General features: G+C 41.8%; 1 protein-coding gene across 1 annotated transcript in view; it reads left to right on the forward strand.

The window, feature by feature from the left end:
• The window catches only part of FAM83A (family with sequence similarity 83 member A), a 55104-nt gene that overhangs the window by 11312 nt on the left and 31693 nt on the right, over positions 1 to 12099 (forward strand). Inside the window, exons 2-3 of the mRNA XM_075352890.1 lie at positions 4435 to 4602; positions 5769 to 5893. Coding sequence (XP_075209005.1) covers positions 4435 to 4602; positions 5769 to 5893 — 293 coding nt within the window. The remainder of the gene's footprint in view (positions 1 to 4434; positions 4603 to 5768; positions 5894 to 12099) is intronic.

The following is a 12099-nucleotide window of genomic DNA, read 5'->3' on the forward strand; positions in this document are numbered from 1 at the left end:
TGTAGTTGGAATGAATGTAGTAAAAGAAAAGAATATAATCCTTCGTGGTGCTAATAAAAATGTATCCCAGGTCAAAAGTATCAACCATCAAGATCATGTGGAAGCTACGACATGGATGATCCTGACCCCATTGCTCATGAATGATGTGCAAAACTTTCCTTTCCAGAAGAACTGCATTTTTAAGCTGGCCATACAGAAGCTATTCGATCGGCCAACAGTTATCTGCCCTGACTCCCCCATACATGAGTACTCCGCTCAGCCGAGTATTTGTGTGTTGTCAATGAGGAGAAAGCTGCTGTCCCACTCCTCTAACAGCGGCTTATCTCCCCACACCTAAAAACAAAAGTATCTAAGTTCGAAATTCCATCCGGCAAAATCTGCCGGGGAGGAGTCAGGAGCCCCTTATACACTTTAGATGCTCAACTAGTCCCCCAAAAAATCATTGAGTTTGGGCGACTTATCTGGTATATATGAGGTAATGTAAGAGGGTTGATTGGTAATCGATAGGCACAAAAAATTAACAAAAATTAAAAACAAAAATTTAACAAAAATTAAAAAGGCCTTCTGTCCCGGGTGCCGTAATCCAGTACAATAATGTTGGGCCAATTTCGACTATTGCTTTTTGTTCCCGTCCTACTGAACATTTTATAATAAAGCATATTTACCGACTCTCCTTCAACGGTGAAGAGGTTCCGGAAAAAGGAGCCACCTCCGGACTTCTGGAAAAGATGGCAATTCTTTCGGGAATCTAAAAAGAATCTCTGTAAAGCCGAACCCCATGAACATTGTTTTTTATATTATTATTTCCGTCATGACTAATCTAGGGGCGCATTCAGACTTCTGGAAATGAGAGTGGATGGTGTGTGCCGTGGCGGAAAGTGTGAACTATTAGGCTACTTTCACACTTGCGTTGAACGGCATCCGTTGCGTTGCGTTGTGTGACGGATGCAACGGATGTGTTACATTTAGTGGCACAACGGATGCAACGGATCGTACAAAACAACGGAATCTTTTTTTTTTCTTCTTTTGTTTTACCGGCGGCAAACTATTGTGAACGATCAGCTGATCGCTCACAGCAGCCGGTCGCCGGGTGATCAGCTGATCGCTCACAGCAGACGTTCATCGGGTGATCAGCTGATCGTTCGGCCGCCGAGAATGTGTGAGGGGGCGGAGTGCGGGAGGCGGAGCCGAGCGGGACCATGGCGCTGAGGACGTCAGTGCAGCGAGGAATGCAAGGCTGGGGACAGGTGAGTGTGTGTGTGCGTGCGTGTGTACATGTGGAGTGGAGTGCGAGCCGAGCGGGAAAGTGTCGGGCTCCCTGCACATATAGCCTGGGTAAATATCGGGTAACTAGGCAAAGCCCTTTGCTTGGTTACCCGATATTTACCTTGGTTACCAGTGTACACCGCTTAGCGCTGGCTCCTTGCACCCGTAGCCAGGGTAAATATTGGGTAACTAGGCAAAGCGCATTGCTTAGTAACCCGATGTTTACCCTGGTTACGTGTGCAGGGAGCCAGAGAGAGCATGCGCAGCGAAATCCTACGGATTGCGCTGCTCAAAAAACGCTACATGCAGCGTTCCCTCCGCCCGACGCAGCGTCAAAATAACACTGCATTGTGCAGCGGATGCAACGCAAGACCATCCGTTGCTATCCGTAGCTAATAGAAGTCTATGAGGAATATAACGGTTTCCTGCAATGGTTACCGTAATTCCTCAAGGCTGCGGATAGCAACGGAAGCCGTCCAACGCAAGTGTGAAAGTAGCCTTATACACATAAAACATAAAACTTCAATTGAGCTTTTTTGCATGACATAATTGAATTCAATGAGAAGGGTTTATTTAAAGATTCTATCAGGATTCTTTATTTAAATTGTCAAAAATATTTAAACATTTAACAAAAAGCTCAAAAACTGCTTGAAAAAAGTATTTATAGAAAACATGAAAACATGGGTCACAAGACTTTAAAAAAATTACAAAAAAATTCTTCATAATTAAAAAAACGCTAATATTTTCTGAAGCTGTTTCTGCTTGAAAACTTCATTATTTTTGACCTCCAGAAAAAATGTAGTGTGAACACACTCTAAAAAACCCTGGAGGGATTAATCCGCTCCAAATGGGGTTGACGTCCACTGGACCTTTTGTGTCCATTAGAGCATGAGATCCACTAATGGGCCACTTAAGATTAATGTCATCGGAACCAGTTGATTTTGGCAGGACCGGCCCGATCATCTGGTGTGTACAGAGCAGGCCTTTCCCAATAGATAATCACAGAGCAGGGAATGATAGGGCATATACCGTTACAACACCTAATCCGGAGGATTCTGGCAGTGACTTACACTTCTCTTCTAACACATGCATGCTCAGTCAGGCTGAGTGTGCATATGTATGAGGCATCAGGAGAGATAGGTGTCAACTGAATGAGCATCTGACTCTGGTGTATCGGACGGAGTCTTTAGCCGAACAAGCTCAGGGTCCATACCAGGTACAAGCATCTATCACATGGCTGCGGCCATTGTCAATTTGAGGATTATCCGGATCAGTATCCTAATCCCTCGTCAGACCAGTCACATATTCTACATCTATTCTTGTCCTTTGCTATGTAAGACAGTACAGAGAATGAAGGACTACCGGTAAGGTTGGCCATAGACCAGAGGGTAATTTGTAGCTTATGGGCCCCAAAAATGGATAACAGGCCCCCTCCTACCATTTATAATATTGGTATCTCCTTTTGTGTCAATGGTCCACAGACGATACCAGAATGATACCGGGACCCAGAGCCATTCTGAACTCATATAGCTACACGATACATAATACATACCTCAGCTGCTACAGAACCTCATGATACACACCTCAGCTGCTGCAGAACATCATATGTACCTTATAACACACACCTCAGCTGTTGTAGAACAGCAAAATAAACACTTCAGCTGCTGCAGAACATCATAATACATACCTCAGCTGCTGCAGAATATCATGATACACACCTAAGCTGCTGCAGGACCTCATGACGCATATCTTAGCTGCTATAGAACAGCATAATATGCACTTTAGCTGCTGCAGAACATCAAAATACATAGCTCAGGTGCTGCAGAATACTATGATATACACCTCAGCTGCTGCAGAACAGCATAATACGCACCACAGGTGCTGCAGAATCTCATTATATAACCCTCAGCTACTGCAGAATCTCAAAATACGCCCTTCATCTGCTGCAGAACATCATACTACAGACCTTATCTGCTGCAGAACCTCTTTATACCTACCTAAGCTCCTCTGTCTGCAGCCTTTCCTCTCATTTATTACCATAACTAGCTGTAGTACCCGACTTCGCCCGGGTTAATAACTGCTGTTAACAAAATATAATGTATTAACAAAAATATATTCTGCACACAAAAACCACAAAACAAATAGATATAAATGTAATTATAATATCTGTCTCCCAATCTGTATATATCTATCTGTCTCTCTATCTCTTTGTCTCTTTCCCTGTCTGTCTCTGACTGTCTCTGACTGTCTCTGTCTCTTTCTCCGTTTATCTCAATCTCTTTCCCTGTCTGTCTATCTATCTCTGTCACTTTCCCTGTCTGTCTCTTTTCCTCTTTCCCTGTCTGTCTCTTTCCCTCTCTTTCCCTGTTTGTCTCTTTCCCTCTGTCTCTTTCCCTGTCTTTTTGTCTGTCTCTTTACCTGTCTTTGTCTGTCTCTTTCCCTGTCTGTCTCTTTCCCTCTCTTTCCCTGTCTGTCTGTCTGTCTCCCTGTCTGTCTCTTTGTCTGTGTCTGTCTTTTTACCTGTCTGTGTCTGTCTCTTAACCTGTCTCTCTCTTTACCTCTCTTTCCCTGTCTGTCTCTTTCCCTCTCTTTCCCTGTCTGTCTGTCTGTCTCCCTGTCTGTCTCTTTGTCTGTGTCTGTCTTTTTACCTGTCTGTGTCTGTCTCTTAACCTGTCTCTCTCTTTACCTCTCTTTCCCTGTCTGTCTCTTTCCCTGTCAGTCTGTCTCTTTGTCTGTGTCTGTCTTTGTGTCTGTCTCTTACCCTGTCTATGTCTGTTTCTTACCCTGTCTGTGTCTGCCTCTTTCCCTGGCTGTCTGTCTCTTTCCCTGACTGCACTGTGACACGCCAACATTCCATATAAGGGCGTGGCTGCGCATTCTTCTGAAGTTCTGGCTGCACTGTGACTCCCAGCTCCATTCGCTTTAATGGAGGCAGGTTTTTTGGTGAATAACTGTAAAGTGTGGGGTTAAAATTTCCCTTCAAAACAGCCTATGACGCTCTCGGGGTCCAGAAGTGTGAGTGTGCAGAATTTTGTGGCTGTAGCTGCGACGGTGCAGATGTCAATCCCGGACATACACACACACACACACACACACACACACACATACACACATTCAGCTTTATATATTAGATTGACCCCGCTAACACCATTGTTCTATTGTCTCCAGGTCATCGCTATAATGATGGATGAATTCACTGACACCGAGATCTTCTGTGATATATTAGAAGCTGCGAACAAAAGGAACGTGTTTGTCTACTTACTCCTCGACGCCAGCAAGTTACAGCCCTTCATGGACATGTGCGAGAAGCTAGAAGTGAAAGACGTGCACCTGAAGGTACGGGGAGCGTCATCTGCCATTGTTATCAGGTCACGTTCTCTTTCTTCCCATCATCCCAAGTGTTCACTACTAATCGAATGTAGGACATTTACTGACACTCCACCTTTTAGGGATGTAACTACCAAGGAGGTGAAGGAAGGAGCCGGCCACGCGGTACATGGGCACCGCTCTCCTTCGCCAAGGAGACTCTGTGTGCGGAAATGGACTCCGGCGGGGCACATGACGCCTGCTGCTTTGGGCCGGTGCTCATCACCTCTGCTGCCAGTCGTCAACATAGATGGGTAGTGAGACATTCAATACCAGAGGTCACTTAGCCAACCAGTTTTTGTTTACTTTTATTCTTCACAGCGTTACAACAGACATGGCTTTCCTTCCTTTCTCTATGAGGTACTATTCTTCATTCTGTCCCTCACTCTCTCGGACCTCGTCCTCAATACTCCGGGGTCGGTGTCTCCTTCCTTCTAATACCGCACACCTTCATCCATTTCTAGGCCCTGGCGGCTTCATTAGCTGGATGGCTCTCTAAGCCCGCTGGGGTGAACCGTAGGCTCTGGATCTCCGGAAGTTACCTCGGGGTTTCCTGACTGGCCCTAGCTATGAGGCCACATTCTCTCACTCTTGGACCCACTCTTTCCTTTCACTACCTTAACCCTATCTTATCTAACACCTCTTCTAAAACTCACTCTAACGCTGACCTAACCATACCGCTAGATGTCAAAAATTGGTGAACATAGTCTAAAGTCCTAACTCTACTACATACGGAACGTTCTTCCTTAAGAACCACTTAGATACTAACACATGCATTTATATTATTCAACAGTATACACATAAGAAATACCATGTTTACATCATGGGGCACAGCCCACCTATTACAGAGGCTCAGCAGGTGAAACAGGCCTTGGAGGACAGTCTTTATACAAAATCTTATCTGAATGTCATCAGAGTTTGGTCAGTGTGTCAGTTTTTAGAATTTGGTCAGAGTTAGGTCAGATATAAAAAAAAACAAGTTTCTTGATCTTCCCTTTCGAATAGTCCTTTAAAACCAGACAACACACGGATGACTGAAGTCTTACACACATTTCTGGCCACACTACATCTAATACGCTTCTACGTTTGCCTCCATGATTGACCTTCAGGCTTATCTCATCTTTTGATACTTGCAGAACATATCCGTCAGGAGCGTAACCGGAGAAGTTTACTGTGCAAAATCGGGCAAGAAGTTTTTTGGCCAAATTCATGAAAAGTTTATTATATCTGACTGGAGGTTTGTCCTCTCTACATCATTCAGGTATTTCTATTTCTATATACTTTGTTGGAGTTGGAAGCACCCGGTCCAATGGTCATATCAGTAATCTGTGGTCGCCAAGTAGGAGCACTGAGAATCGCCACCTTCTTCCAAGCATGCATGTCTCTTCTGTTGATTAACCGGCCTGGTCCGATGTTATGATTATGGCGTGATGCACCAAGGCCAGCTTATCAAAGAAGAGCCGCAGATGCTGTCAGGTGAGAGGAGGTTCTCAGAGCTCCCATCCATCCATAGATTCCTGACATGGATTCACCCCAACTCTAATTCTTTGCAAGTCAAAGGACAGACTACTAAATTTATGTGATAATTGGACCTTGACCTCATGGGAATGTTATTTAAAGTTGATTTCTCATGTCTTCAAGTGATGGCATATGGCTTTTATCCATGGGTTTGGCATGACTTTCTATTCGGTGACTGTTGGGAATCCTCAGGTCACTATGGATCTAATCTAATGGTAGGGCTATGCCCAGAAAATTTTGGGTTGGGTTGCGCTGTAGGTTTCAAGCACTGACTGATGAGTGTTAGATGGTCATGGTGGATGTGAAAGGTTTCTTTTCATGGAGTACTACCTCCTAGCTCGGGTGACCACCTTTATGAAGCACCACCACACCTGGGCAGGTTCACCTCATGTCAATTCCCCCCCCCCAAAAAAAATCAAATATGATATATTGATTTTTTTAAGACTGTTCGTCAATACCACATCTTGAACAATTTGAGAAGTAGATAAAGGTATGGTGGTGGGTGTAGTGATGGGAAAATTAGGCAGAGGTGGGCGTCCTCTACAACCAACCAATAAGACATGGAGTCACCTAAGCTGGACTTTTTCCCATTAGTCCAACAGCAAGTCTAATAATTTACAATTAAAGGGGTTGTTTCATCTCAAATGGGTAGAACTTCAAAATGTTTGTAAGAACAAGATCTCGAGAATTTTGAATTCTATAGTGTACAACTCATTGCTAAGGATGCCGGCCACCTCTCAAGTATATCAGAAGTGACTGGTTTCTGGTTTCCTAGCCAAGGAGTACAAAATTGCCAATATTGTACTATACAGCGTCAGCTTGTAAGCGCTACTTTGAAGCTGTCGAGATTGCAGGATCTGGCCAGCTTCAAAGCCCATGTGCTCCTCTCGAAATGCAGAGTCAAGGCTGCATCAGGGAGCGCACAGTTTAGGCCAGTGACTCAGCCATGTTGCTGGTCCTGTTATTCATCATCAGCACACTGCCCCCTGGCAAGAAACAACTTGGGATGCATGGGAGTGGTGCATTCTTTTATGATCAATATTGAAAAAGAACCCTTTAGCGTTAGTTCACGCGGAGTCTTTTTGCTGAGTTATTGAGTGTAAACTCTGCAAAATTCTATTAGAAAACACAAAACTTCCCAAAATCTTGGAGTTTCCGTTTAGTTTTCCCTCCAACAAACTCAGCAAAAAGACTCAGTGTGAGCACATCCTTGGGGAAACACCTTTAGGTTTTGGAAAACCTTTACATAAAACATGAGTAGTTCAAATTCTATTAACTTTAGTAAAAGATTTTGTGAGTTTCAGCTCTGAAAACTTAGCGTTAACACACCCTTAAAGGGGATTTCCCAACAAAGTTCACTTTAAAGTTCATTTTAATCAATAGATCTTGGAATAATAATAATAATATCCACAATTGAATGTGTTTTAAAAAAATGTTCTTGTACTGAGATAATCTTATATATGTGTCCCTGCTAGGTACTGTGTACTTACCGTGTCTGTCTGACCATACAGGGTGCCCCTGCTATGTACTGTGTAATGGCCGTGTCTGACCATACAGGGACATGGTCTGATATTACCACATAGCCTAGGCAGGGGAGGAAGTAAAAAAAAAGTATGATGACATTACAGCATGGGATCATAACTGATTTTTTCTGAGAGGTAAAACATTTTCCTCCCTATCTTTAAAAAAAAAATGTTTTACCTCAAAGAAAGAAATATTTGCAATCACGTGGTGTAATGTCTGTATACTTTTTTGTATCCTCCCCTGCCCAGGAGATGTGAATATGTTCAGACCATGTCCCTGCACGGTCAGACACAACTATTACACAGTACATAGCAGGGGCACCCTGTATGGTCAGACACAGCAATTACACAGTACCTAGTAAGGACACATATATAAGATTATCTCAGCACAGGAACATTTTTTTAAAACACATCCAATTGTGGAAATTATTATTATTCCAAGATCTATTGATTAAAATGAAGTTTGTTTGTGGGAAGACTCCTTAAACCCCTTTCAGACATTGGACGTACCAGGACGTCCTACATTGCAATGCGTTCCCGCAAATTGACATACTGGTATATCCTGGCGATCGTTCGGGCACAGGAGCTATGCACGCAAAATCGCTGCCGGGAGCTCAACTTAAGTGATCGCCGAGTACTGGCTATTTAAGCCTCAAAATGCAATACCACAATCGCAGCATTTAGTAGCTTGAGAGATGGAGTGGGCTCCCTCTCTCCTGCGATCGGGACTCCCATGAAATGAGCACAGGGTCCTGATGGTTGCAATGACAACAGTAGGTCAAATAATGACCTCCTGATCTGTCAGCTAAGGTGGCCTGTTAGACCATGCCAGGAACATGCTATAACAGGCATATGTGTACATTGCAATCCTTTACATCAGCGATCAGACTCATAACCGTCCCTCACAGGGACTAAGTACAAAAGTATAAAAAAGTTTACATTTAAATACATTAAAGAACACAAAATAAAGAACAAAAAAAAGAAACAAATATGAAGCAATAAATAGAAATATTTATGCAATAACAAAACAAGGACACATATTTGGTATCACTACATCTGGAACCATGCAATCTATAAATCTGCTGCATTGGTGAACACTTCAGTGAACACCTTAAAAAAAAAAAGTGGTAAAAATTAGTCTTTTTCATCAAAGCGCCAGGAAAAAAGTGGAATAAAGTGCAATCAAAAAGTCAAATGTAAATAAATATAGTATCCCTGAAAAGGTCATCTTGTCCTGCAAAAAAAAAGCTGACATCCCAGCTGTCAGTCGAAAATTAAAAGCTATAGCTGTCAGAATATAGTGATGCAAAATCAATTTTTTTCTATAAAATTGTTTGTTTTTATTGTGTGAAGGAGGCAAAACATTTTTTTTTATTAATGTAGTGTTGCTTTTGTACCAACCTAGGAATAAAGCCACCTTATCCCTTTTAAAAAGGTATTTTATAATTTTCATGGCTCAACAATAAAAAAAATTCTGTGAAGCACCTATGGTTCAAGGTTCTCACCACACATATAGATACATTTCTTGAGGGTCTAATTTCCAAAATGGGGTCACTTGTGGGGGGTTTCCACTGTTTATGCACATCAGACGCTCTGAAAATACAAGGCATCTGTTATCTGTTTCAGCCAATTTTGCACTCCAAAAGTCAAATTACACTCCTTTCCTTCCGAGCCCTTTTGTGCGCCCAAAGATAAGTTTTTGACCACATATGTGGTATCGACATAGTCAAGAGAATTTGCACAACAAGTTGTACAGTCCAATTTCTCCTATTACCCTAGTGAAATAAAAAAAATTGGGGCAAAAGAAACATGTATGTGGGCAAAATGTATTTTTTCATTTTTATGTTATAAAATTCTATAAAACATCTGTGGGTTCAAGGTGCACACCAGACATCTAAATAAATTCCTTACGGGTATAGTATCCAAAAGGGGGTCACTTGTGGGGGGGTTTCACTATTTAGGCACATCAGGGAGTCTCCAAGCATGACATGTTGCCCACTATCAATTTCAGTCAATTTTACGTTGAATGGTCCTCCTTCCCTTTGTTCTCTGCCATGCACCCAAACAGTAGTTTTCCACCACATATACGGTATCTGCATACTCAGAAGAGATTCCACAACAAATTGTACTGTCCATTTTCTTCTGTTACCCCTATACAAATGCAAAATTTGAAGCTAAAGCAATATTTTTGTGGGAAAAAGTAAACATTTAATTTATTTTCCTTCCACATTGCTTTAAATCCTGTGAACCACCTATAGGGTTGATAAACTGCAATTTTGAGCACTTTGAGTGCCATTTTTAAAATGATGTCATATTTGAGTATTTTCTGTCTCCTAGGCCTTCAAATGTGATGCAGACCCTAAAAAAAATTGGTTTTGTAAATTTTGTTGGAAAAATTAGAAATTGCTGTTAATCCTTTAATACTTTTTAACTTCCGAACAAAAAAATATATATATTTTTAAAAAATGGTGCTTATGTAAAGTAGACATGTGGGAAAGGAAGATTTTTGTGTACTCGCCATAAAATCTTTTTCTCTGAGCCTTCATTGGGGGACACAGGACCATAGTTTTTTTCCTGTGTCCCCCCAATAAGGTGAAAGAGAGAGGAAGATTTTTGTGTACTCACCGTAAAATCTTTTACTCTGAGCCTTCATTGGGGGACACAGCAAAAAACTATAGTCCTGTGTCCCCCAATAAGGCGAGAGAGAAATGTTGTTTAACTTTTTTGTGTGATATACAGTAACTCTCTGATTTAAAGGGCATAAAAATTAAGTTTGAAAAGTGCAAAAATTTTGCCAAAATTTTATATTTTTACAAATAAACATAAAGATCTGCTGACATCAACTTACCAACATAAAGTACAAAATATCATGAAAAAGCATTCTCAGTGTCAATGGGATTCGTTGAAGCGTCCTAGAGGTATTACTGCATAAAGTGCCAATGGTCAAAATTGTAAAATTTGCCCTGGTTGGGAAGGTGAAAACAGAGTGGGGTGAAGGGGTTAAGTGTAATTAAAATTTCTTCGATATCTTCAAGGTTGAAATCAGATATTTTTTAAAACTAAGGCCTCTCTCACACATTTTGCACGGACGTGTTAAAAGGTGCGTATGGCCCTCTGCGTGCCGTGATTTTGGCAAAAATATGTTCTCTGTGTGCTATCCATGGTAGCACACGGAGAGGAGGAACTTTTTACTCACCTGTCTCTTGTGCTGCTGTCTCCAACACTGCTGCTTCCGGGTCCGCGGAGAAGTGAATATTCATGAGCATAATGAGCGGGCCCAGAAGCAAGTGACAGCAGTGCTGAAGACAGCAAGGCTGGAGGCAAGTGAGTATAGAAAAGCAAAGACGTGTTTTCCCCGGGAAGTGTCAAATCATTGTGCGGTCCGTGTGACACCCTTGCTACCGGAGAAAATTCGATATGTTGTCGTGTGGAACACAGACACACATCTGCTCAACATGGACACACGGTCCATGTCAAAACACGTACGTGTGCGTAGACCCATTAATTTTAATCGGTCTATGTGTGTCCGTGTCTCCGGTACCGGTGAAAACAGACACCATGTGTATCGGAGACACGGATATGTGGAAGAGGCCCAATATGTAGACACTCAAGTCCCATTCATTAGCTCTGGCACCGGCTGGCTTATCTTCAGTATTATCCATGGAAATCTAGATAATTTAATGCAGGATAAAACACAGTCCTTTAAAAGAAAAGGTGTGAAGGGAAACATCAAAGACCTTTTGTAATCTGAACCAAAAGTATAAAACACCTATTATCCGGGAGAACGTGTATAATTAATGAGCAACGTGCGAGCTGCGGGTGCTGGGCGTGGGCTCTGTTTAGTGCCCTGTGCCCACACACAACCTCGTAGTTACACTATTCTGCTCTGTAGCCACCAAAAATGCCAAATAGGCAACAAGATGGACAAAATTTGTGCCATAAGTGAATATTTTATACTTTTGATGCATGAAATTGCATGATCAAGTCAAGAATATGGGCGTTTCGAAAGATTCACCATTACATTCTCACAAAGGATTGAAAAAGTGATTTATAGGGCACAATTCAGTATTACATTTCTGCCTTTTTTCCAGCTAATTTTTGGTGTTTTTGTTTTGCTGTTTTTTATTTAGGGTCTTATTTTTCTTTTCATTTGCTCTTTTTTTTAACTCAAATTTTTCCACGTGTTTTTTTTTTTATGTTTGTTATTGTGGGTGTTTTCGCGCAGATTTGTCTATTGCTAATTTTTAAAAATTCACAACATTTTTACGCTAATGTTCTTCTGTCTCCTCCATTCCCCCAGAGTGATTTTACCATGTTTTCCCGAAAATAAGACAGGGTCTTATATTATTTGTTGCTCTGAAAGATGCGCTAGGGCTTATTTTCAAGGGATGTCTTATATTTTTTCATGAACAACAATCCACATTTA

This window comes from Anomaloglossus baeobatrachus, chromosome 6 (assembly GCF_048569485.1).
Source record: "Anomaloglossus baeobatrachus isolate aAnoBae1 chromosome 6, aAnoBae1.hap1, whole genome shotgun sequence".
Lineage (NCBI taxonomy): Eukaryota > Metazoa > Chordata > Amphibia > Anura > Aromobatidae > Anomaloglossus > Anomaloglossus baeobatrachus.